The following is a 27317-nucleotide window of genomic DNA, read 5'->3' on the forward strand; positions in this document are numbered from 1 at the left end:
ACCTAATATATTTTCTGAAAACAATTGCTGCTATTATAATCAACTTCATGGTATAACAGTACACAGCTGATACTTGCAGCTAAGTAATCTGATGGTTTAGTTTGAAATTTGCCAAGAGTTAGATGAGATTGATTCTAGCCTCTAGTCTGTACAGTAAATACGTAGCTTAGCTTAGCTTAGCTTAGCTTAGCAAAAGACTGGGAACTGGCCTGTTCAAAGTGGTAAATTTCCATACTAATTTAATGCAAACAGTAGTCCTGCTTGCATTAAGAGTATTCGCAAAAAACTCTAACGTAAGAATAGGGTCCGAAAGTTTTTGAAGTAGCATGGGATCACGAGAGATGTCTTCATTGTTAAACATCCACCACTGCAGACAAACATCTTTCTGCCATGACTCAGGCAGAAATAATGTTCATGTTAGCTAATGTACCATTACCTTGCTAACTTACCCTTAGATGAGTGGACGACCTATATTCTGTTAGAATTATGTATGTTATGTGGTCCAAATAATCATACCTTGTACAAAAAATCCCTTTATGAGTGTTTTGAGTATTGTTGTGAGGTTATAACGTTACTGTATGCATTAGCTTGGTGGCTGACATAAGCCACTAGTAGTAGCACATCATACTTAGAGGTTTTATAGGGGTTATACTCCTTGGTTAACACTTTAGTTTTTATATTAATTAAACAAGATATAATGTGTAATTTTGTGTGCTTTAGAGGTGCAGGTAGGGAGATTTTTATTTTTGCCACTGAAAGACAAGTTAGCTGTTTACAGCCTTTGTGCTAAGCTAAGCTAGCTCCCTAATGGTGATAGCTTCATATTTAGTGCCCAGACATGAGCGATATATCAATCAAATTCTTCATCTAATTCTCTGCAGAAAAGCGAATACGCATATTTCCAAAAAGATCAAGCTATTCCTTTAAGCATAATTTTTGGATCCCAGTTCTTAGATGTGGTGATTAATGATTTTATTAAAAGGTATTCTTGAGTGTACATTTTCTTTTACATTTTTCAGGCAGTAGACCTACACATGAACTGGTTACATTGCAAGAAAGCCTTTAACATAGGTCGCGTTGTTCTCTGTACTGTTATAGATGTGTAGTTAATTTATCACTTATTAACAGCCCAGTCTCTTCACAAACGCATATGGTGAAAATATTTGTTGAAGCAATGATAGCTAGCTGCTAAAATGTCTAATTTATTCTTTAACACACCTTGGCATATGACCTTCAGATTATGTCAGTAAGTTGTAACTATAGGTTACAATATATTATAAGTTGGCCCCTGCCTCTCTACCCCTATGGTCTACATAATGAAATATCATACAAGAGTGAGGTAAACTTGTCCTCTGAGTACGCTCAACATCATGCGCTATCACACTAAAATCAGAAATACATATTTTTCCTCTTACCTGTTGTGCTATTTATCAATCTAGATTGTTTTAGTGCGCATTGTCCAGTGTTGGAGATATCGGCCATTGAGACGTCATAGCAGTGCCTTCTCTCCAATATAATGGAACTAGATGGCACTCGGCTGGTGGTGCTCAAAGCATGAAAAACCCACAACAATGTCTCTTTCTAGAAATCATGACTCGGTCACTCAGTATAATCCACAGACCTGATTGTGAGCAGTTTAATACTACATTTTCTTTCTTCCGAACAACACCCACCAACCGTATCACATTTTCTTCTGTGCAGTGATACGGTTGGTGGGTGTAGTTCGGTCGATAAATAGTTCCTACATGATGCTTCTCACTTCCAGGTCTGTGGATTATCTTCAGTAACCGGGTCATGATTTCTGGAAAGAGACATTGTTGTTGAGTTTTTCACATGTATTTTTGGCGCTTTGAGCATCACATACAGAGTGCCATGTAGTTCCATTTTAATGGAGAGAAGGCAAACATCCCTGTGGCCGATATCTCCAACCCTTTGCAACTCACACCAGAACATCCAGACTGATAAATAGCACTTTCCAGGTAAGAGGAAAAGTGTGCATTTTTGTTTTTTGGGTAAACCATCCCTTTAAAGCTTTTAAACTCTATATTTGTACTTTGAAAGCTTCGATATAATGGTGGATTCCCAATGCCCGTTTTGCCAAACTCCTTTGTGATCCGGTCTCTGCGCCCTCAACAGCCAAACTATGGCCACTGAGTCATGTCTGAGCATACTATACTCTGGGACCAATACACGTACTGTATACAGTTGTCTATCTCAGAGCTATAGAAAACACAAGTGGCTGACAAACTAAGGAATCAATCGCTATATATGGGTTATTTTGTAGTGGGTTTGCAGCAAGATGTTTCTCAGATACTCTCTGTTAATGAATTAAGTGATGCCTTAATGATTTACCAACTGCAGTACTGTATATCTAAAGTCAGGTATCATGTAGAAAAGAATGTAATGCTTTTTGTCTTCTTGAGGAAAGGCCTCAAGAAGACCTAGAATGGTACATTTTAGTATTTCTTTTTCTTTGCCTTCACTTTGTACCACCACTATTTTTATACCCACTGTGGTAATTAAGTACATCAGTAGATATTTTAACACAGACTATTCTTTTCTCCAAAACAGGGCTGAACAGGATCTTGACAGTAGCACAGGCAACTAATCTGCTTTATTTGCATCACAGCCATCATTTTGTAGCAGTTGGTGTTTGTTTAGAAAGTCACCACCTGATTTTGGCTTGAACTTTTTGCTCTCTGTATGAAGGTATATTAGGAGTTTGCTGCCTCCAGTTGGTCCATTTTGGTCCTGTTTCCATATGTGATTGTTTTGGGGTCAGATCTTGTCTATTCTATAGCTCTTTGGTCCTCCCTATCATCCACCTCGTGCTATGTGATCCTGTGGTTATGTCATGTGTTACATCTCTTTATATGGCAGGGTCAAATAGCATAAGAAAAATAATTCTTGCTTGTTGTTAAAAACTGGAGTACCTGATAGGTGTGGATTACCACGTCACCAAAACAATGTTGCGTGGTTGGCTTTCATCGGAAAGGAAACAAATACAACTCTTGTAGCCTAAACGCTCATTGTGTTGTCCTCAGTGGTGACCTCCACTTATCAGATATTCCAAGCATAATAAAACAAATGCTAAGAATTTGATTTGCCTATTTGACTGTATACAGTGTGTCATCCTACAGATGTATCCATCCAGATGAAATGAAGGGCTCATCACATCTACTGTATTACTTAGTTTGCATGCAAAATAATCACCATTCACTCACTGTTTTTTTTTTGTTTGGTTTTCCACAACAGATTGAACTGTTTGGCGTTCTTTTAATGACCTGATCCTGTTCCTCATTATATGTTTTCCTTTCCAATGTCAAACATTGTGTATATGTCTCTGCCTTGCATGTCCTCTCAATCTGCATGTGTGTTTGTGTCTCCTTTGTCTGGAGTCTGGTCATTATGTTGTGTCTGTGCTTGTCTGTATGTGCTTGTGGGGGATGGTTTTCTGAGTCTTTAAAGGACCTTGATTACTTTCTAACACAAGACACATGTGGCTTATTGTGCTCAGATTCAATTGATCTGCATGTTAGATCAATTATTATCACAGGTGCACTAATGTAAGACATACCTGGCTGGCATGTTGCTTTTTAGTAGGCTAATTGGCTTGACACCATATTATACAGTGAATTCCAAACATATGTCCATGTATATGTTTGAATAGTGAATTGCCAGAAAAGCAAACATGCACTTACATACACATGCATATACACAATCACACTCCAGTGCAAACACATGCACAGCCACAGCACACCAAGTCTTGGATACATTCACAAACAAGTAAACAAGTCCACACACATACAAATATTTATACTCAATCACACAATACAGCAGTCACACTGGTCTGACTGAAATGTGTGTGGTAGGATTAAGGGCGGGGGCCAGGCCTGGGGAGCGAACCAGGATGGAGTGGTGAACAGCCAGCCAGGGGCTCGAGTGATGGACGAACGTGAACAGATGGCCATCAGTGGGGGCTTCATCCGCAGGTAAGTAGTGCGCGCCTGTGTGTGTGTGTGTGTGTGTGTGCATAGTTATTTGTCTGGTATGTAGCTGGCATGTTTAATGATTTCTATGTGTCTGCACAAGTGCTTGTGTATGGTGCATTTGTTCGTATTTTGGGATTCTGTTGTAAAAATAATTATGTAATTATGTAACACTTATTTTAGAATTCTAGTACCTGACGAATAAGCGTCATTTCATTATTTTTCGCTTGTGACTGCTTAAAATAAATGTCTACTTGTGACCCCCAATTACTAGAGTTTAACTCTAAACTTTGTCATTTAAATAAATGTTTGTCGAACAAAAGTGAATTTTAAATTTGTGTAGCACAGCTTCCTTTGAAACGTCTTATGACTGGTTGGAGGGAACCCGACCCTCTAATGGGAATCCCTGAGTGATTCTATGACATATGATGTCAAACCTAATGGATCCTAGAAAATTATCAGGGCTTCTTCCTCCTTGGAAAACAGGATTCTCACAGACTGCTGTAAAGTGCTCTCCATGGTACTGAATCTTCAGAAAGACCATAATGTGTGTGAGATAAAGCAGACAATGTGGTAGTATAACACATTTTAACCAGTAACCAGTACAGTACACCTCATTGTTGTATCAATGGATGTCCAAGTATTTGAATTGACAATGTGATTTAGTTTGAAAGGCATTCATTTAAAACCTTATATCTACTTTAGCGTGCTGTTCTTTACCGCACCACTGTTTTGTGAGGCTTAGGCTTTCCAGCACAGTGTAATAGATCCCAACAGTAGCTACAACATGATAACCAATAACCACTTCTATTTCTGCCTCCTGTGTGTTTCAGGGTAACAGATGACGCCCGGGAGAATGAGATGGATGAGAACCTGGAGCAGGTGGGCGGGATCATTGGCAATCTGCGTCACATGGCCCTAGACATGGGCCAGGAGATCGACACCCAGAACCGCCAGATCGATAGGATCATGGAGAAGGTACTGTACAATGAGCACTGCCATGGAGAATATTGGATTTTAATTATAGTCGCCTCTTCACTATTCTAAGTTCATGCTTATCGGTGGAAACAACTTAGTTTCAGTTGTTACTAGGCAACAACCTCTCCTAGTTGATGGGGTAGCAAAGTAACATTTTATCCACTGTGAACAAAGACAGTGCCAACAGAGTTTACATTTTGAATTTGTGAGGCTCCAACATATTGGCAATATGGCACAAAAAATGTTACTGAACTGCTTATGGAACAACAGTGTGAGGATCAAAGAGAGCTGTTGTGGTACTTATGAAACAAGAGGATCAAGGGGCTACAAAAGGCACTATATCTTCAAGACTATTCTGTGAAATAACCATGTATAGGCGGCCTACTCATACGAATGCTAAGAGAAGGTATGGGAAGCTATCAGGACAAACAGGATGTGGTTAGATTTAGATTTTGAGTCTGATAATGGAAGTTTATAAATGTCATGTCAGAACTGTGGTTTAAGTACAAACGTAAGTAAATGAAATGCAGTACATCTAGAGTAAACGGTAGCTAATCTATAGAGTATTTCCCTGATATTTAACATGGATTACATGCTCAGCATTAGGCCATGTAATATCGGATGCAGCTGTGCTGATTTTGAGCAGATTTAGCTTGGGGGTGACACAGCAACGGAGCAAATCTGATTTACATGCTATTAGACCAAATCTGAGTGTAAAGCATCACAGCTGTGTATTTTGTCAATTAGTTCAGTGTGTATGTCTTCATTAAAGGATAATTCTGGTCTATTTCAAGCATATCTCCCATAAATCCGAAGCATGACTTCGAAGCATTGGTCAAACGGTACACGAACAGTTGTCATCACCATGGTCTGGCACTAGTTTTGAAATCTGTTTGGAGGACATGCTCCACACGTACAGTAGATAGCTACATGACCACTTGTAGTGTAGTGGCCGCGTGGCAACAAATCGGTGGTATGCACAGAGCCTACACGTACATCCTCTGATGATGAAGTTTACATCGTACGGAAACTTGTATATACAGAAAGTATAATTTATGAACTGTGTGTTTCTTTCAGGCTGATTCCAACAAGACCAGGATCGATGAGGCCAACCAGCGTGCTACAAAGATGTTGGGCAGTGGCTAAACTGCAGTGAAAAGTGCTTTCATCCCTATTTAACCCCAATCACCCTAAAAATAACACCAACCAAACCCAGCCCAGCCCCCAAAACCAACGCCCGGCGCCCACTTCCTATGCTCGACAGCAGGCGCTGCAAAATCATGCTTTTATTGTGATACTTGTAGAGGTTTGCACACATGCACATATCATACATTCCTATGCCCCCCCTCCCAATTATGCCCATCACTTCCCTCCGTCTCTTCCCTCCCCATGTTGTCAATGTTATGTGTTGTTGCTCTTTTGATTTTGTTAAGAAATAATAGTTCTGTTACACTTCATCCACTCAAAGTGTCTCCACACTGTACATAGTGCTTCTTAAATGGCTTCATTGACTTAGATCATTTGTTCTGTTTTCTTCATCATTCTTTTTTAAGTCTGTGTGTAATATAAACTGTATGTACACCTTGTTCCAAAATGTCCTTCTTTCATGTCAGTATTCTGGTGTTGTTCATATAAGACACACTGTGTATTCATCAGTTAAGATGTTGTGATGCTACATGATAAGGCCACAGTGATTTGCAGTGATTTTAGTGAACATACAGCCCTCACAGCTCGTAACCAAGGCAACTGTTTTAATACAAAGTAATTTAATGATGACGTGGAGCCGCTCAGATCTTAATAACATCGTGGACCATGGATATTCAGTGACGTATTTGAGCCATTTGGATGAAGACACTGACTGTTAGTGCACCAGTATTTTACCAAGTCTATTGATGGAGCAGTATTAACGCAATTTGATGCCATTGATTGTATAGTATATACGTTTTCCTCAGGGAGCTAAATCTGACCATTCAAAAGCAAGGGTTGAATATTTAATTGATTTGTTGTAATTCATAAAAACTGTATCATGAGGATCAGTGTACATATGCGAATATTTTGCATTTGGTTGCGGTCTGAATAGCATTGTTGTTGGTAAAAATATTATTCATTAGCCATTATAGCTAACATTGTGATTGATAGTAAGAGGAAGTCACAGATCAACAGCAACCAATTCAACTGTTAGGCAAAGTGACAGGGGGGTCACAACCTGTTCACATCCCAGGCCAGACTGCTTTACCCATGATTCAACCCTACCAATATAAAGTAGTGCATTAAGTGTGTTATGCATGTCCATCCGCTGCTAGAAGACACTGAATAATTAACTTATTCAGACAAAAATATCCTTACATGGCAACCGCATGCTACATATGTAGGCCACACCCAGAGAGGCCCATATTTATCTGCAAGAGTGCCACTCTTTGTTTCATGTCTCTTTACCTTTCCAGACTGTGATCATCACTGTAAATTAATACCTTGGAAAATGCCAATAAAACCATCATAACTGTAGAACCAAACTGAGCTTCCTTTCTGCTTTTATGACTTCCAATACTGGTTCGAGTTAATATCATGGACCTGTGTAACTCACCACGTTGAGCAGAACGAGGAGAAGTTTTTTTCTCATATCTCATATGTTGACTTTTCTAATTTCAGGGAGATTGATTTCTCGGTGGTGTCAACACAGTCATTTCCCTCACTGGCAGACAGCCACAGCCACATGACACAGCTTTGTATAAGCAAAAGTAGATGTTACAATCACAGTAGATGTATTCACCTTATAAAGACTTCTTTGTAGGTTATACTAAACATTTTACAGCACACAAAGTAACACAATACATTACAAAAATCTAATCAGAGAAAATGTGTTTTCTCTTGTGCTCTTCCACAGGGAGGTGAGAGGTCAGAGAGCTTATCTTAACTACTCAAACTGTTCTAAAACTGGAGCTGAATGACTAAAATATGCAATGTCCACACAAATATATAAAACACTAATGTGTAACATGGAAGGCACAAAAAAAGGCCTTGTTGGGAGAGAGGAAGAGACCGGGAGAGGCTGAGAAGGAAAGATGCAGCAGCACATTACACTAATGGACATCCACTGTGGTGCCGCCCTGGGTTTAGGGCGGATTAGAGTTTACCACGTCACTAAGAACACTGACACACACACACACACACGCACACGCACACGCACACACACACACACACACACACACACACACACACACACACACACACACTTTGACAACAGATACACACAACAGGGTAATCCGCAATACCTTGGTTACATCCATTACACAACTCTTGCATGCATGTGGTGTGTTTGCATTCACACAAGGACCAATAAAATGGATGACTGTTATAGTCATTAAAATCCTACATATATATAGATTTGATCTTTTTTTTTTTATCATAAATGATAAATTTCATGCTTTGTAATGGAATCTGTCAGTTGCTCAGCTACTTACTTGCACTAATTATAAAAGTTATTTGTCCCTGGGCCAATAAATGAAGCAAACAGCTTTGTTGTGCTATGAGCGCTGAACAGCTCCTTTTTAAACGGAGAGCTCTCTCTGCTGGTAGTATGTCGCAATGTGTTGCATTTTCTATGTTTTAGCTGGGCACGGATCTTAAAGGGGTACTCCACCATTTTTTTACATAGTGAAGTTCAGTTTCAATATGAGTAGAGAGTAGCCTACTATACTACATTTGTGTCTCTGATTGAGCTGCAAAATTACCCAGGTGACGTCATCAGGATTATTTTAATAAAACATGTTTTCAAGTTGCATTATGGGAAGTGTAGGTGCAATGTTTCAAGGGGATGATGACTCATACTTTGGGCTAAAGTCAGGATAGGCCGGTTCGATTGGTTTGATGCATGTTCTGACACAAATACACAACGTTTATTTTGGAGCCTAATATAAGCTTCTTGATAGGTTCCAGTTTCAGTGTTTTTTGTTACCTTGGGTCATCAGAATGTAGTTGCTGCCCCACCTGGCTTTAATTTACTTTCAGAGGCCCCAAACCCAAACCAAACAGACAGCGTTGAGGCAATAAGATGTATGCTAAATTCATTTGTTGAGCTCTGATACATATTCAGTTGTCCTGAAGCACAATCAAAGAAGAATAAATAAGGGGTATGTGTGATTTGCACTGGAGGCCAGAGTCAACCGCTTCTGTCAAAATCAGGTCAAAAACCTAAACACTCTCCCACACTATGAGTAGTACGTGTCAGGAAACGGACCTATCAGCAGCCGGGACGCAAAGCATTCGGCTATCTCCGTCAGTCACGTGACCCTCGTCGTCCTCATCGTGTTTCTCCGTCCAGAGTGTCCCTCTTTAGCACACAGGGCAGTTAGCTCCCACTGCGGTACCATGTTCCGAGCCGTGTTCCGACTGTCGGCTACAGGAGCCCGGTGTCTGGCTCGGTCACGACCCTGCTACTCAGGTAGGACTGCCCGCTTCACAAACCGGCCTTGAAATTAGACAACCCCTGTGACAAAGGTGACTACGATAAGCTCGCTCGGCTGGCTACCTAACGTTAGCTAAGCTACCGCTGTGTGAGGGAAAGCTAACGTCGGGTGACATTGAATTATTTTTATGGTTAGCTGTCCTTGTGGTCTCGACCTGAGTATTTCCCTGTAGTTTCACCTCACATAACGTATTTAAAATTAAAAACCGCGAAATGAATTTTAGCAAAAAAAGTCACGACCTTGCGATGACCCCCTTAGTTAGTTCAGGAGCGTCAGTGGCCGCAGGACTTACGCAGCTGTTTAAAACATGTTATAGTGTCTACTCAGACCGTATGACTTTTTATGTAACGGTATATACTTGAAATGCACACATAGTTTATTACCACGGAAGTAGTCTGGATGCTAGTCACAGAAACATAAGCGTCCTGAGGTGAACTCCTGTCCACAGGGCTTTAGTTTACAGTTAGGGTAAGAGCCAGAGCGAGCAGCGCTTACAGCAGGTGCAGTCCACCCGAGTTAGACCAAAAAAACACATTTTATTTCTAAATATAAATATGGTGATTAGTTAATGTCCGTTTAATTTTTTAATGTCATTGTGGTGTGTTGATAAGATTAGATAGCAATGAACTTTGTCACTCCCTGTTTGTGTGTTGGAATATCGTACTTTTGCATATTGTTGTGCGAGATGCATAAGGTTTTTTTTTTTAATTTAAAGTTGCTGAACTGGATGTATTATAGAAGCCACATGACTAATCCCTCAGTGCACCATATTTAAAGCCCCTGATCACCCACACAGGTGTTTTCAGTTATTCTGGCTTATTAGACCTCTGCTTGGGTTGAAGGTGGGCAGGGCTTTGATGAGAATTTGATGGGGATTTATGAGGTCATAAATGTCCATCTACCAATAAGAATGATAAAGGTCTACTGTGTCCCGCCTTAACAGGTGAAACAAAGCTAACAGGAGACTCTGGAAGATGTCAATCAATCACAGTACACACACCCGCACAGTCCTGAGAAGAGGTCTAATGAACAAGTTAACTGGAAAAAGCTGTGTAGGTGTTCAGGGGCTTTAAAGAAACTGAAACCAACTACATACAAGTCACGTTTATAGATGTGTATTTAATAGCCTATGACTTCTAAATGGTCTTTATAGACCCGCAGCCTTAACCGCACTTACTGAAGAATGCAATGTGTGTAAAACATTTTGTGCAACCTGACATTAATTGGGTTCCTTAAAGTATTTTTTGATAGAGCTTTGAAAGAGGAATTGTACAGTAAAAATGTCATCGTGGTACTGTATGTCTGAATTAGGGAATGCAATATTGCCAAAAGTTATCACATAAGATGTTTTGTAGAAAGGAGCATTTTATTCCTAATACAAGTCATATCAGTGCCAACTTGTCTCTGTTAAAGACTTGTCTCCGTGCCTTGCTCACTGACAGTTATATAAAATATGTGCACATAATACAAGCCCACTCTTTGATTAAGCTTTATGATTTTGAATACATTAGGTGTTGAATCTTTCATTCGATGTGAGGCCTGATAGTCAAATGTTTAAAATGACGTCTAGGTGCAGCACAAATCACTATCGCAGGTTTTGCGATGTCATTATTGCTTACTGGTGCGAAAATCAATAATAATAATATTAATAATAATAATAAAACAGTCAAGAATTAAAGGTTGTCTGGTTTCTTAAAAACCAACAGGTTTTGTAGAAAGGCATCTATTTATGTCTATGTTACATGTACTTGTTATAAGTTCTGAAATACTTGGGTATTGTATCATCACCAGTATTTAAAACCTTTTTGAATTAATCTTTATGTCTGCCTCGTTTTTTTCCAGCTCCAATTGCCTCCAGATGTTACTCTCATGGCAAAGTGGAGACGGACGAGGAGTTTGATTCCCGTTGGGTCACTTACTTCAACAAGCCTGACATCGATGCCTGGGAACTGAGGAAAGGTGAATTTGAAGAAAATTTGTGCTTTTTATATTGTGATGAGTCCTTGTTCCGTCACAGGCTTTGTCAATTTTATAGTTCTGATTTTGGGTCACACATAACCAATTATTTGGTTATTATATTCCTAGGGGTGTAAGAATAAATTGATACACTTGAGTAATGCGATATGGTCACAGTATACCACCAAGTCAGTTAAGCTTCAGGGATATCACTTGTGTCCATTTAGGACATTGTGAATCAGTTTCACCTACAAATGAAAGTGACAACAGGTGCAATGGAAGACAAAAAGGAAGGATGCCTTTATTAGTCCCGCATTTTTCCCTCTTTTTGTTTGTTTTATTATTTAAACACACATACAGGCCTCAAGTATGCACAAACAGGTCCTACATGCATTAATGAAGAGATGTCAGAGCGGCAAAAGCAAGACAACCCCCAAAAAGGAAATGCTTTCAAATGTGGTGGCCACAGACAATTGCTCTCTCCTCCTTCCCTGCTGATTCTTCTCTAGTTCTGTGTTCTGCTAGTGTCCGTGTCACTACTGGTAATCTGAGGTGTGACCTGCAGTCCAATCAGGTTGCACAGGTGGTCCAGCTCCTCCAGGATTGACACATGCGGTCACAAAAAGATTTGCTGTGTCTCCCAGCACAGTCTAAAGAGCATGGAGGAGATTATAGGAGACTGGCTGTTACAGGAGTTAGCACTGCCAGAGCCCTACAAAATGACCTCCAGCAGTCCATATCATAGCCAACGGTACCTTGACTGCTGTTAGGTATCAGGATAAAATCCTCTAACCTTACGCTGGTGCAGTGGGCCCCTGGTACAGGACAATGAGTGTGTAGGCAGTTCCCGGATGACTAAGGCATTGGTGCCATTGACTGGCCCTCTTGTTCCCCTCACCCAAATCCAATTCAGCACCTATGGGACTCATCAGTAGCATACCCAGGCGCTGTCAGGAGTGCATACCGGCACGTGGGGGCCTCACACTCTACTGGGTCACATTATGAGTTACAGTGATGAAATTCACACAAGTTGGATCGGCCTGGGCTTTTAATTTTTCACTTTGATTTTTGGTGTGATTTTGAATCCAGCCCTCAGTGGGTTGATGATTTTGGTTCACATTGACCATTGTTATATTATTTAGTTCTCAACGTAATTTACATCAGTAAAGACTTTCAACTTGAATAATATGTTTATCAAGATCTGATGTGTGATTGAAGTGTTCCCTTAAGTTATGCAGTTGTATTGCGTTTTGTGATACAGTATAAATGTTCAAATTTTTTTTTTGCCATTTTCTTACCATTACACAAACTCTTATAATTCCATATGTTATTCATCAGTGGTGGTACTGGGGTTTTGTTGATGTTTTTATTGTAGGAGTGCGCTAAATAATACTTTGAATTACTTAATTACTTTTTAATTTTTTTTACTTTTTTTCTCTGCTAATACTCGCTTTTGCTTTTATTATTGTTGCTGATTCTTTGAAATAATAGGATTTTTTTCAAAATTTTAATCTAAAGGCATGAACACCCTTATTGGGTATGACCTGGTACCTGAGGCCAAGATCTTGGATTCGGCACTAAGGGCTTGTCGGAGACTCAATGACCTTGCCAGCGCCATCCGCATCCTTGAAGCCGTTAAGGTGAGTAACCATCCATTCATAAAATCACTCAGGGTCTGCCAGAAGTCAAGAATTTCTTTGTCACTGTAGTACCACTCTATTAACAATTTAAACAGAAAACTCACCCTGATATTACTATAGGGTAAAAATAACACAATTTGTTTCAAAAATATGATTATAAAAAAAAAAATTAACATGTACAAACATATGCTGCAACACTTGTTTTTTGTGTTTTGCAGGACAAAGCAGGCCCCCATAAAGACATCTATCCCTACCTGATCCAAGAGTTGGAGCCCACCCTGGCAGAACTCGGCATCTCAACTCCAGAAGAGCTGGGCATTGACAAGTCATAAACTGTCACGGTGAGACTGCACTTTCTGTTCCACTACACGTTACATGGAAAAGCGATGTAGCTTTAGAAAGAGAATCGCTTCAGGCAGAAGTACTGATGCTGTCCAGCGCTGCCTCAAACCCTGTATGTGTTTGCTGGCCTACTCTACGAATGCACAGCAGACCCTGAATGATATTGCATCTGACTTGCACCTGAAAATATCTTTTGTTCCTCTTTCCTCAGGTTGTTTGATGTATAAAGAGATGAGCTCTCCTGATTCTCTCCTGTCAAATATGTCTATATTGTTGATTAAATCCATGCTGTCCTGTTGTGTACAAAATGGTGGACCTAATAAAGAAACCAATGACTGAATGCGTGTTGTATTTTATTTTCTGGTAAATGATGTGTCTTTTAAAGGGAGACTTTTTTTACTCATAGCAGGAATAGCACAGGTTCACTTGAGCTTACTGGGCTCAAACTTTCTGTTGTGAAAAAGGTCTATTATGCATGTGCAGGCGGGTTAAAGACTATGAAAAATCATAAGTCATTGGTGTTATTATGATATCAGCTGTTTTAAGTCTATGTTAACGTTTCTCAAGTAGACAGGAGTTTTTTCCCCACACTCTTCTATCACCCATGGATGTACCCACCAGAGGGCGACAGGTGACCGGAAATATTTCTCCTGAGTTCATGTTCCAACTATTCAAGTGGAATAGCACTGCTTATTATAATAGCTCTGCTTATTAAGCAATCAAACCATTACACGATATTACGGTAATTGCGCCGTTTTGGAAATCTAGTGCCACATCTACTATGGAAAACTGAAGCAAAATAGCATTCTTGCTAGTGTTTAATAATTGTCATTCTTCGCCACAAACCATAAAGTATTTTTTAATGTTTCATATATGAATCACATTTTATTCTTTTATTTATTTTACGGCGTGTTGAACAGGAAGGACTTTTTTATCACGATAGTTTAGTGAACGAAAAAAAAAAACATGTAACGTGTTACTACACAAAACCAAACTTCTAACTCGAACTATACTTTATACTATTTTCAAAACCCACTATTGTCGCGCATATTTTACAAAACATTTTTAGCGATTTGGGGTTTTATTTTGTAACTTTTACCCGGAAGCAGTATGCAGCCTGTTACTGCTAGCATAATAGCACAGCCAGCTAACAGAAGTGTCTACCTGCTCCTGAGGAAAACAATAACACTCGTCATGTCTGTGTTGTGGTGTAAATGGTGACAACCAACGCCAAGATGATGAACGACATCATAGAGGAGCCAGAGAAGGACACCCTCCTGGAAGTGTCGTCGGTAATGTGTCGGCTAAAGCTTGTAAATAGAAACTGGGAGGCTAACGTGGCTGACTAGCTTAGCATGGGATTCTTGACAGTTATTCAGGCGAGACATGCTTTTCAAAACCAGTGTCAAGAGGGGTGAGCTCGCTGTCGTTAGACGTCGCTAACCTTGACTATAACGTTACATCATATCGAGTGACGTGAATAATGTGCTGATAAACACGTCAAATTGATGATCTCTTCCTAAAAACCGAAGGGACTGCTGGGAAATTTGGAGGAGTTGAAATGTTGGGAGACAGACTTAAGATAACTTGGAAATAGATCAACATCATTTACAATAGACATGCATAAACAAATAAGGTTAATGAAGGTTATATTTGATTCATATCTGGGTTTAAATAACTTTATTGTTTTGTCATTTAACTATCCCATTATTCCATTTAATTATGTTGTCTTGCCATTTACTTGGTTGCTATACATGAATATGAAGTATAGATGATCCTTCATTTCTCCAACCCTAGGAGCCAAGTAATGGCACCAGGCCTAAGACTGCTGATGGAGGGATCAGGCCTCTGGAGAAAAGAGGACCTTACATCATGTCCAGAGCTCCAGCAATCCATCTCAAACTACGTAAGCATTTTCCTGACTAATCATAGCCAATGCCAGGATTAGGCTGTCCGCAGGTCAGGAGTAATGCGCATAATTGTTGTTTTTATGACTTCAGTGGTTCTCACTGTATGAAGCGCTATATGGGACAGCTAAAGACTGCAACACTTATCAGCAGAGTCACCCACAGTTTCAGCCAGACCGTGTTTAGAAAGCAGTCCATGTAGTTCAACACGTCTAAAGTCCTGATATTTTTTATGTTATGTAGATCAGCATGCTCTGCTTAACTGTAAACTTCCTAGCTCTCTGCAGCCAAACATGTCTGCACTTTGTACGGAAACACTAGCAATTCTAATACTGATATTTATGTAGCATCGAGAAAAAAGATGTGTTGATGCACATTCCTGAGTAAAATCAGGCAAATGTCATGGACAGGGAGGATTTCCACACGGAAGAGGTGATGTTGGATTTTATGCACGGTAAAGAGCGGTACTGTGACTGTCGTGAGATTGGAGGGACACGTGACACCGAGGGTTTTTATCTATCTCTTACAGTGTTTAGACAGCTGCTTTAACCTGTTATTATTCCTATATGGCGGCAAATGATAGGACCAACATGAACACCAGCAGGTGTGAAGTTACATAAAGTTTAAGTCATGTTTCAAAAATAACAGCAAGCTCCTATAAAAGTGTTGATTGGATTTAAACGTACGTTAACAAGGGTTGCTTGGATCATGAGAACAGAACAATAACAGAGCAGTGAAACAAGCAAATTGAACTCAACAGCCAATGGAAAAGCAAATGAAATCCAGTTTATTATAGTTTTTGTTGTTGCCTCTGTATATTAGTATGTCCTACATGTAATTATTATTTTATTGTTATTCTTTTCCATAATCAAATAGTTGTCTCAGTCTTTGACGTGTTGAATCTACTCCTTAACTGCTACTAAAACCCCCAAAAAACTCTAAAACATAATTGATTTCATTCTTTACTGTGCAACTGATTATCAAAGGGATGTCAGTCATTCTCAAAGACCTTACACTGAGAGGGAGCTGTCTAAATCTCAAATCCTACTCACTGAGATAAGAGTTTTGTTTCAAGATATGCTGCTGTCAGCACGTTAAACATCATATGTGACCTTTGCTTTGACCAGTCAGTCCTAGTTGGCACAAAAAACTCTTCTTATTCATAGAGAAACACAGGGAGATGGCGAGGAAAGCGCTCAAGAAGAAAGCCCTCTCACCAGGACTTCCAGTGATGCATCAGCCCAGACAAGGAGCTAAGAGGTAAGAAGAGGACATGAGGATGTTTGTGATGTCAGCATATAGCAGGGGGGGGGGGGGGGGGGGGGTTTGCATCATTTATTTACATTTTCTAGTTCTCCTTTTAGGATGGTGAAGTATAACAAGGGCTACGCTGCTTTGAGTCAGCATGCGGATGACACTTTGGTTGCACTGGACTCAGACAGGTGAGGTTACACCAGATACAATGGTGATGGTGTTGTAGAATTCCTTGCATATTTGCTGATCCTATACCAGTATGTTTAAGAAACATATATTATTTTTTTATGGATGTTGCATTGCTTTCATTGTTGTATAGTCTGGCTCAGATTTTGTATAGCATGGACAAATGCATACAGAGAATGAACGCCATAGAACTTTCTTTTAGTATCTAGTTGATAGTCAAGTCATTACGGAAAAAGGACACATACAAAATACTTAAAAGAAGATTTTTTTTCAGGGATAAATTACGTAGCATCAGATCAGTGGAGACTTGCATACTTGCTGATACTGATACAAGCATTTTAGTCATTATAGTAGGCATTTCCAATACTGGTGACAGGATTTGAACAACTCTACTACAGTATATGCAGTAAACTGAGCACTGAACAAACTACTTATCTACTTTACATTGAAGCATGTCACCTCAACGTTTACCAGTTACAGTTTTGACATTTTCCCAGCTCTAGTGTCCCTAAATATGTTTCCAGTTGACACACACGCACACAGTTGTTTACATCATAAAGACAGAACCTGTCCTACTTGTCCTCACAGTGATGAAGAGATCGATTTTGAGCAGTATTCCTCAGGATACTCTTCAGCTGAGGTGAGTAAGCCCCACGTGACCTTCTTAGGATTCTTTCAGAATCTCAGTCACCACACAGTCTAACTGGTTGTGTGGGTGTGCAAAAATCTCTTTGTGATTTTCTTTTTTGGGCCATCCATATTATGTTCTAAGAGAACGTGTTTATTTTTTCCATTTAGTCCTTCCATCTTTACGACACCTGTGCAGCCTTTAACTAACACATTGTTTCCATTTGTCAGCTCAGCGCACAGTTTCTGCACGATAAAAAAGTGGCATAAAACAGCTGCATCACCAAATTATACACATTTGTATTTTCTTTTTTGTATAGTACATTTGTACAGTAACTAGGTTAGAGGTTAAAAAGGAACAGGTTTGTCTCAAAGTGATATGATCATATGAAACAACTTCCTCTTTTGATAATACATATTGCAGGAACAGTGTATACAGACCACCTGTAATGAACAAATGTGAGAGTAAAGGATCATGGGTTTTATTTTTTACCTTTATTCTTGTTGTTTTTCAGTGTGTGTGTGTGTCTCTCTCTCTCTCTCTCTCTCTCTCTCTCTCTCTCAAACACACACACACACACACACACACACACACTGAGCCTCTGGCTATTCTTTGATTCAAATATGTATACAGGGTTGTTTGCGCTGCCTTTTAGCAGAAGTCAGTCTTGTTTTTTTACATTACTGTCGAGGAACAAGAATTTTCATCATAGCTAAGATGCATACAAAAATAGATTTAAATTCAAACAGAGTTGGTTCATGAGCAGGACATGAATACCAGCTTAATATTTATATACAGTGAAGTTAAAAAAAACTTCCCGTCACTATACCATAACTTTGTAATTGCTAACATTTGACAGTAATTAATCCAAGTGCCTGAAAACAAGTTAGGTGAGCTCACACCACAATTATGAGAACTGTTGTTGACTTCTGTGGCGTTCCATTGTAAACAACATAGCTACTGTGGCTTGAGAACACCTCACATGTTTGAAGTTTTGGTATCGAATTATGAACTGTATTTTGACTGCAAATTAGAGTATTCATAACAACATGTAACAACATTAAGGACCATAAAGAACATCATACAAATTACTATTGAGACCTTTTATTTCTTCAGTATTGAGGTAACCTGATTTTGCTTAGTTTTTCAGGGAAGAGGTAGCTAAACCATCAGAAACATTAAGTTTGGTTCATAGCAACAGGAATAGTAATGATGGGGTATGAAAACGTCCCTATAAACGGATAAACCTGAGAGAGATGTGTGCCAGGCTTAGCCACCTCACTCTGGTTTGTGGTAATGTGTTGGTGAGGTCTTTTTCTTTGCTCTCTAGGTCCATCCTGACCTAAGCCGACAGCTGCTCCAGGATGGCTACCGTCTAGACGAGATCCCCGATGACGAGGACCTGGACCTGATTCCGCCCAAAGCCATGGGCTCCTCTGTGTGCTGCTGCTCCTGGGGCCCGTCCTGCTCCATGCAGTGATGCCGGTGCCGTGACTCGAACCTTACAAAGGCCCGGCACCAGTTCCTGTCCCTGACTTAAGTCACTGGTGCCTGAGGCCATCTTTCTAACTCAGCTCCACTGCTGTGCTGCCTGAGGCCTTCCAGCTCTGAAGCCAAACTCCTGTTCGTGCAGGACTACATGCACCGAGATCGCTCGACCCACATGAAAACGCGGATGGAAGCCTTATTCACTGTGACCCCAAAGCTTGAACTATTTTTTTCTTTTTCTAGAACTTAATGCAATGCTGACTATGCCACTGCTTCTAATAGAGCGGCAGAGTAATTTATAATTTGGGATATGTCCTTGTTGACCAAACGGCGAGAAGGCTACTGATTTTTTCGCTCTGGTGAACAGGTCTTCAGCACTCTAAAGCATGACATGCATACATATGGTGTATTGCGTTTCAGTGTTCTGGGCTGGCCCTTTGGAAACTTTCCAATTATTTAACTGCTATATAAGAGCACCTCATGTGATCATTGACATTCCCTGACTGTTGCATTAACTGGATATTTTTTTCCTTTACTGTATTTGTCCTCAAAAATTGTGTTACACTTTATCCGATATGAGATCACTACCACTTTGGGAAATTACGAAACAGTACAACAAAAAGAATGACCTAAATTATATGTTTTTTTAATATGAAGCAGAGCACTAAATTGAAATACAGTGTATGTTCAGTGAACTTCTTTATAACATATGTGTAATATGTTACAAAGTTAGTTAATTTAGTATAGAAGAGAAGCCTGGCCCAAGATTATCTTCAGATCTGTGTCTGACAAGACAAAGTGTTTATTAAGCAGTCATTGAGCGACCTGCTACACACCAAGAAGGACCCACTCGTCCTCCGCCTGTAGAAGATATACTTGGGGAGAAAGGCATCATGATAAGTTGTCCTAAAAAGTTATCCACTGGTTTAAGAGTAAGACCTACACTACTGTGTATGGCACACGATGTAAGCAGATGAGTTACTTAAGTGCTTTGATGGATTAACTAGTTACATTTTACAATCTCTGTATTGTAGAAATACGTTTCATTCCAGGCACCAACACCCTCCACTTTTAAAGGAAAAGGCTGTTTCAAAAAGATTGAATGCAAAATATATTTAAGATTCCTGCAACTCATCTAAGTACATTTTTGTACATGGTCAGACATGTATATCGTTCTAATTTACCCCCCCCCCCCTTTTTTTTTTTTTTTTATTTAAAAGGAAACAATTTAGGTTGATAGGAAGAATTGGATTTACATTATATGTAGCATTTTGGATCAGTTCACTGTCCAGGATCTGATATAACACTTAAAAAAAGATGCGTCATCTTGAACGCATCACAGCGTGTGTGGATGGCAGATTTGAGTTACAATATTTTATTTATTTATTTATGCGTATATTTGTAGGACACACTAAAAATTGTTTTATTATACAGATTAAAAAGAGGTAATCCCATTTGCATAAGGATTAAGGTATTTGTCTACCCTCGTTATTTGTTAACCGTGTTCACATACATCAGTTTACACAATAGACACAGATGTGCGGATCTTTTTTATTTTCTGTATTCCACTTTAAAAAAAATGTATCACTTATGTTGTAGTCTGGGTCATATTTTTACTGTTAATTGTTGGTGTTTATTTTTTAAACTGCATTTACAAAAATGTTCAATATCGGAGCAAGTGACAGTGATCGCTTTCTCAGGAGATTGTTCTTTGTCTATGAGTGTACAACTATAAAGTCATTTGCCTTTCACACACATTTTTAAAATAAACAGAGTTTGAGGATTGCACAACTGTTGGAGGTTTTTAAGTCAGGATAAATGTGTGGCTGCTGTTTTACTTACCTGAAGACCACACTGCTACTTCTCGCGCTGTGATGTTGGTTGTATCAAGGTTTCAGTCGTAGAAATGAAAGGTATAGCAGACCACTTGACCGCCGTAAAGAATTGAAGTACTGGAAAGAGTAGGAACCTGCAGAGTCAGGATCAATTCACAAAGTCTCAAAGGGGAATCCTTTTAAAACCTTTACAATGCAAATGTTACATTATTAACACAAGTAATGTACGCTTTCTCCTCACAGCACTCCATTCTTCTAATGCGGGTGATTTCAAAATAAAAGCTGATTCTACTATTACACTAAGTGTGAGGTAAATGCTTTAAATGTAATGTCTGAATTTAAAGTGTATTGACCCCGGCCCTGGCTCTGCACCGTGTTTGTATTTACACGAATATTGCACTTAACACCAGTGGTCAGTAGCAGGTACACTTGACTTACCTTTACTATGCAACTATTGGGACAATCTGCTTGTCATGCAACATTGTGACAATATAGTTATTGAGTGCTAAATGCAATAACTTAATTGGTTATTTGATGATGGTAAACACTTCTCTTTTTGTTTGATTGTACTGTTTATGGGTTTACATTATTAAAATAAAAACATATCTATACTTTCATTTGTATGACTGTGATTTTAATGATTAAGAAGACAGTTTGTCCATGAAGCGTTAAATTATGGGATTTAAATGAGTAATGCATATGGTGGCTGCTAAAAGTACTAACCATTATCAACACGCTGTATCCATAAGGGGGTAGCATTGAGCCATGCTGCATTTTCAATACACCTCACCATTAGGCCCCTTTCAAAGAGTTTTTTGTAGTATTTCATTCAAACATTGCGTCATGATAATGAGCTGCCATGTCTTTATTTAGCATTCAAAGAAAGCTGTGTGATACTTTAACCAGGCCATGTGTAACTTGTTTGCGAGGGACCACTGGCAAAAAGATACATTTCCAACAATGTCATTTGTCAAATAATATATATATATATATATATATATATATATATATATATATATATATATATATATATATATATATATATATATATATATCAAATATTATATATTTTTTTCTTAAACTTTTGTCAGCGATCGCATCCATGTCAATTCTAAATGTACATTCACAGATCAACATATTGTATTGATAAGTAGGCTGTTTTTACACGAAAGCTTTTTGATTAGTTTCCAATGTTTTGCTTTAAGCTTTTAATTAACATGATGCTGTTACTACTGCTTCTTGCACAGCTACATCTAGTCTTTGAAGCCACTAAATACAACTGAAGACATGCGTATGAATAAATGAACCTGCTTAATAAGAGTGTAGTGGAGCTGAAAGGCAGGAGACTTGTTGCTGTCGCTGGGCGGGCCTAAAATGCTGTTGTGCGCCATGCGGGGGGTGTCAATTGAAGGGGCGGAAAAAAACGAGTGAAGGGAGTTACCTCAGCGCTCTCCGAGATATGAGATCGGGCCATTTTCCACTCGGTCCCCTTTAATATTAAAGAAGAAAATCAGTGGGGAACGACAGACCGGACCATAGGTACATCTGGAGAGGTCGCGCAGAAGAGATCATATAGCGCCTTTCTGCAGGCGGATCAGTCTGTATCTGCGGTGCGTGCACGGCATATCTGTCCTCGTGCGCGCGGGCGCGTGTGTATGCGTGCGTGCGCGTGTGTGTTTGTGTGTGTGTGTGTGTTTACAATTGTTTGAACGAGTGCCACAAACGAGGGAAGGACGATAAACCCAAGGAAGGAGGGATGGTGGACAATTCAAGCAGTAGTAAGGCACAAATGGTGAGTCGTGGCGTCCCTTTACACTCCTGTGATCTGTAACGAGTTAAAAACCCTCCGCACTTCCACCGCCTCATTTAAAGAGTTCACGTTAGCTAGCTTAACGTGACATTTTCCACAAGAAGAAGGAGACACTTGCACAGCTTATTTGATCTTATGGTAGGTTACTTTTGACTTATTTTACAATGTTACGTCAACACCGCTATACATGATTAGAAAAACCCCTAGCGTTAATGGGCTAATTTAGCATGTTTCTATGGTAACTTATGCTACAGCCATAACTTATTGCCCATAATGATATCCGCGTATTTTGAGGATGTGGCAGCTAGCTCTTTGCGGAAAAGGTGCACTTTTTTAAAGAACAATTATAAGTGAGTTCCGTTTACTTGGTGGTCGTTTGTCCTGTTAACGTGTCTGGAGTTCAATTTACCCTTCTTTTCATTTAACACTGAACTTTGTGTTGGAGGTCTTTTGGCAGCAGTTCATCTCCCTCTCGGGTTAACTAACTTAGCTAGTTTGGGCACTACTTATATAACATGAATGACTACTTTACTGCTCTTACTAAAACGCTATAGTTGGGGCCAGCTGTCCACCCCTTGCTTTGATAAAAGCGTTGAAAATGTTATAAACAAAAAAACACATTCGTGGTTGGCTGCTATAACTGTTAATGTCTACGTTTTAACCTTGTAATATGTGTGGACGCCCTAAAACCTTAAAAGGGTTTCTTAGCTACTTTGTAATCTGACTGGTTACATTAGTGCTTCATTGCTTTGACATTCCAAGTTGGGAGCTGAAGTCACCACATAATATACATATTCTCTCTGTTATAATAGCAAGTGTTTAGTGCTGTGTTTAGTGCTTAAGGTTTTCCAACACCTAATTTCAGGCCCCTGGTTCAAACATGACTGAAGTGCAAGGAGTTACAATTTAGAACGTTTTTACTACATGGAATTGATTTAAAATGATTGTGTACAAATATTCTGTTTCCGGTGTAGCTTTGACTTTGTGTGTGTGTGTGTGTGTGTGTGTGTGTGTGTGTGTGTGTGTGTGTGTGTGTGTGTGTGTGTGTGTGTGTGTGTGTGTGTGTGTGTGTGTGTGTGTGTGTGTGTGTGTGTGTGTGTGTGTGTGTGTGTGTGTGTGTGTGTGTGTGTGTGTGTGTGTGTGTGTGTGTGTCTTACACATGTGTGTCATGTCTCATTTCATCCTGTATAATGAGATAAAGGGATCATTACATTTTAGTATATGGTAGGTCATCCACGACTCCTTCTCTTCCTCCCTCAGCCCAGCATGTCTCAGGAGCCTGGTGTGGCCTTTCCTCAGAGCACCTCTACAGGGGGGATGAAGCTGGAAGCAGTAATGGAGCAGCTCCAGCGCCAGCAGCAGGCCCGACTGGAAATGGAACGCAAGGAGAGGAAGTTGCGAGAGGCCCACATCATGTATGCTCAGCAGGTTGCTGCACAGCAGGCCATCCTGGCAGCTGCCCGGGCCTCTGGGGCCAGCTTCATGGGCAAAGGTCTGGCAGTAGGGGTCCCTGGTGGTGGGTTTCCTCCTCGGGTGTCCAATCAGAGCAGTGTGGACTCAGAAAGAGAGGATGACGAGGACAGAGGCCGGGATTCAGGGGATGAGGACGACGACAATGAGATGATGGAGGGGGACGAGGGCAGTGATGAGGAGGATGAGGGAAGTGCCAGTGGTCTGGAGTTCCTCCGCAAGCAGACTCTCGCTTTGCAGCAGAGTGCCTCCCGCATCCCATCCCGTCCCTTTGGCAGTTACTCTGCATCAGCCCCCCAGAGGGCTGCATCCCCACCTATCAGAGTGAAGCAGGAACCCGACGAAGGCCTGTCTCCAGCGGGGCCTCATTCTGCTACCTCTCCTAATGGACAGGCTGACTGGGGCTTTGATGATCACTTCAGACAGGTTAGTGCCCTGCTTTGGCTCCTAGCCACACCATTGCCATCTTATTTTGTAAATTCATGTTTTGGTCTTTTCCCAGTTTGTATCCTCCAGACATTTCAGCTCAAACCGAAGCTGATGTCATGTCATGTTTATAAAGCAGGATTACTCTATCTAGAATTATTTTTGTACATTATCACTGAAAATTTCCCTCTGACAATCCTAATGTGTCTTAAAAATGTTCCTATATCTCTCTTTTGCGAGTCTACACAGAGCTGCATAATCAAAGCACTGTTCATTTAGAGGTGTAAGGCCTTTCACTATTTGGCACTCTCCCATTAAGGGTTTGGTTTGACTTCTCAGTCCAGCCCCCTGCTACGAGTGACTGCTTAATCTTGATCGTGGGACAAAACTCTCCAGCAGCATCTTTGCAAGACATCATCTCTGTGGATGGTTGACCGCTGATTGGCTTTTGTGGCTAAAAATCCTCCTAAGTGAGTCCTGGCAGAGGGCCAAGCTGGGGCGCAATGTGTTCACACCCACTAGTTCTCTCCCTCTGCGCTCACATTGTGTGTGTGCGTGTGCGTGTCGCTCTCTCGTTCTCTGTCCCTCTTGGCGCTTTGCTGGTTTGGCTCTGATCCAGGTAGGAGTCAGCCAGGGCAAGGCTGCTGCTGTGAGGCTGTGGGTGGTTGGCCGGGTCAGCACGAGGATTTTGGGTGGGTGGGAAGTTTGGATGTAGTACACAGAAGCAACCTGTCACACCCCCCATCCCAAGAGTTTAGGCTGTGTGCCAAGTGCACTTTCTCTTGAAGGTAAATATTGCCTCAGCACAGTGTTACAAAACGCTGGAATGTCAGCTGGGAACCAAGCCGAGCTACATGTGGTTTAGCATCATAGCTTGGAACATAGCAGGTTAAAGAGAGCTCAGCAGTGTGGGTGATATAAAAAGCCTTAGTTGCACAAGAGTGGGCAGTGTCAGAGGACATATCTGAGCTTCATCAGTGGGCTAAGGGTGCTGGACTATCATATGTCTGGATTTTATTGCTGTCTATTTAAAGGCAAATGTCTTTGAATGGTGATTCCTTAGGCCACATTTACACATATAGGGAAGGCAGTAGTATAGAGTTGGGAGGAGGAGCACTAATAGTATTATTATATTATTGTAGTATATATTATAATAAACATCACTTGAATATGAATAGTCTTTCCATATGTGTCAGAATGAGTGGAGTAGTATAATGCTGTGATATGGCCAGGCTTTGTGCGAACAGAAGATCACAGCAGCAAAGCTGGAGCTGACCAGTGCCCTATCTTTTATTAGGAGAGGCGGGCTGAGCCTGGGGGTTGGGGGAGGTATTATGGGACGAGAATTGGTCTGGCCTTTTTTTGTTTCCTCTCTTTTATCTTTCCTGTCATTATGTCAGCTCTGCAGTATTTAATGACGGCTCATCTCTTCAGGCAGTTTCAGGTTGCACCGCTGTAGGGGGATGGGGACAGTGGAGGCAGGGGAACTGTTTTTTTTTTTTTCTTTTTTGATGTCATTGTCTTCGAGAGGCCAGAGACAAGCCTGGCAGATGCCGCAAAAACCCGCCCCCCCCACCCCCCCCATAATAATATAGGGAGCACACTTATTCTGTTCTAAAACTGACAGGCTAGTTAAAAGAGACAAATGTATGGAAGTCAATTTACATTAACATTTACATGTCATGTTGTCCGTCACATTAGGTGGAGTCTTTTACCCAAAGCACCCTATGAAGCTCTTGAGCCAAAGCAGACTATATGTAAAGACATTTGCTCACGATTTCGTCCAGATCAGTACATAGACATAGACATAGCTCCTAAACCACTGGTTCTCAAACTGTGGTACATGTACCACTGGTGGTATTCAAACTCTCTGGTGGTACTTGAAGGAATCTCCAAAATAAAAAAAGGAAACATTAATTACGAAATCAATATCATACTAAGAAAATGCTTAAATAATAATTTAAAACAAGTTTTGCATTTCCTGTCATACTTTTGTTTCTGGAAAGTTTCCAGCAATTTACCAAAAATTGGCTTCCCCATAGGTTACCTAGAGTTTCTCAACCGTATTTTAAGAATGCAAGGTAACTGGAAGGTAGGAAATCAATGGCACCTCTTGGTATGTTTGATCAAACAGTTCAGTCATGTAATTGGAGCCAAATTACAAGCTAAACTGTGATGGCAAGGTAGTAAGCAGAGGTAAAATGATTGGGTTGAAAACATTGACATGTCATTTCTGATGTTACAGCAGTCAACAATAAGTAATCTTCTGATTAGCAATAAAACTTCCTGTCTGTAGCTGAATAGTGTTAGTCTACACTACTGTATTATAACATTGGTCTTCGTGGTTGTACATGAATACCATTTGCCAGCAGAGACACTTGACTGACAACCATTTGATTAATCGGTCTCCTAAGTGTTTTGAGTGTATATGAGCGGTAAGGGGCCTGTACAGGTCAGATGGGGGTGGACAGACACGGGTAGCCAGTGTTTTTGTGTCAGTGATGTATGTGTTGTGACCTCAGCCTTGTCCCAAACAGCAGAGTAAATAATTGTCAAACAAGAGGATGGACAAAGGCCTCGCATGGAGAGAGAGTCAGGGTGGGGAGTCAGGGTGGGCAGCCGGCCGGCCTCAGCACTTTGGCCTCCACCACAGTGGGACAGAGGCGGCATGACCCCTGTAATCCACCCCCCACCCCCACCCCTCCTGCTCACATACACACGTCCATAGACCCCTCCACTCCTTGCGATAATCCCTCTGTGATTAATAGTTTTAATCATGCCTGCAGAAAACAGATTGTGCTTTATGTCCCACTGTATTGATGGTGACAGCGCTTGAGTTGTTGTAACTGAGAGATGTTGTGTGGTATGCCATAGTACAGGTTGTGTGTGAATGCAAAGGCTGTCATTTCAAAATTTTACAGGTTTTATGTCCACACACTGTT

The 27317-nt window shown here is 40.4% G+C and overlaps 4 protein-coding genes across 4 annotated transcripts in view; all 4 read left to right on the top strand.

The window, feature by feature from the left end:
- The window catches only part of LOC310956286 (synaptosomal-associated protein 25-A-like), a 49835-nt gene extending 42381 nt beyond the window's left edge, over positions 1-7454 (top strand). Inside the window, exons 6-8 of the mRNA XM_083926469.1 lie at positions 3873-3992; positions 4823-4967; positions 6045-7454. Coding sequence (XP_083782595.1) covers positions 3873-3992; positions 4823-4967; positions 6045-6113 — 334 coding nt within the window. The 3' untranslated portion in view covers positions 6114-7454. The remainder of the gene's footprint in view (positions 1-3872; positions 3993-4822; positions 4968-6044) is intronic.
- Positions 7455-9286: 1832 nt separating this feature from the next.
- On the top strand, positions 9287-13711 carry cox5ab (cytochrome c oxidase subunit 5Ab). Its single transcript, XM_083917119.1, has 5 exons — positions 9287-9408; positions 11276-11392; positions 12908-13029; positions 13248-13370; positions 13583-13711. Exons 1-4 carry the CDS (start codon positions 9336-9338, stop codon positions 13359-13361), a joined length of 426 nt encoding a protein of 141 aa, XP_083773245.1. The 5' UTR covers positions 9287-9335; the 3' UTR covers positions 13362-13370; positions 13583-13711.
- Positions 13712-14511: 800 nt separating this feature from the next.
- fam219b (family with sequence similarity 219 member B) lies at positions 14512-21226 on the top strand. Its single transcript, XM_083924235.1, has 6 exons — positions 14512-14663; positions 15169-15277; positions 16445-16538; positions 16643-16720; positions 17307-17358; positions 18677-21226. The coding sequence occupies exons 1-6, from the start codon at positions 14586-14588 to the stop codon at positions 18824-18826; spliced, it is 561 nt and encodes a 186-aa protein (XP_083780361.1). The 5' UTR covers positions 14512-14585; the 3' UTR covers positions 18827-21226.
- A 959-nt stretch (positions 21227-22185) lies between these two features.
- Positions 22186-27317, top strand: part of LOC310948307 (AT-rich interactive domain-containing protein 3B) — a gene marked incomplete at its 3' end in the record, with an annotated part of 53516 nt that continues 48384 nt past the window's right edge. The window contains exons 1-2 of the mRNA XM_083915390.1: positions 22186-22461; positions 23740-24375. Of these exons, the coding sequence (XP_083771516.1) occupies positions 22426-22461; positions 23740-24375 (672 nt within the window). The 5' untranslated portion in view covers positions 22186-22425. The remainder of the gene's footprint in view (positions 22462-23739; positions 24376-27317) is intronic.

The sequence above is a fragment of the Echiichthys vipera genome (assembly GCF_963691815.1).
Source record: "Echiichthys vipera genome assembly, chromosome: 1".
In the NCBI taxonomy this organism is placed as follows: domain Eukaryota; kingdom Metazoa; phylum Chordata; class Actinopteri; order Perciformes; family Trachinidae; genus Echiichthys; species Echiichthys vipera.

Excerpts from the sequence above, each read along its gene's own strand:
- fam219b (XM_083924235.1), top strand. The coding sequence starts at position 14,586 with ATGGTGACAACCAACGCCAAGATGATGAACGACATCATAGAGGAGCCA. Across the intron at positions 16,539-16,642 it reads CCCAGACAAGGAGCTAAGAG|GATGGTGAAGTATAACAAGG; the intron begins GTAAGAAGAGGA and ends TTCTCCTTTTAG. Across the intron at positions 17,359-18,676 it reads CAGGATACTCTTCAGCTGAG|GTCCATCCTGACCTAAGCCG; the intron begins GTGAGTAAGCCC and ends TTTGCTCTCTAG.
- cox5ab (XM_083917119.1), top strand. The coding sequence starts at position 9,336 with ATGTTCCGAGCCGTGTTCCGACTGTCGGCTACAGGAGCCCGGTGTCTG. Across the intron at positions 9,409-11,275 it reads GTCACGACCCTGCTACTCAG|CTCCAATTGCCTCCAGATGT; the intron begins GTAGGACTGCCC and ends GTTTTTTTCCAG. Across the intron at positions 11,393-12,907 it reads TGCCTGGGAACTGAGGAAAG|GCATGAACACCCTTATTGGG; the intron begins GTGAATTTGAAG and ends TTTAATCTAAAG.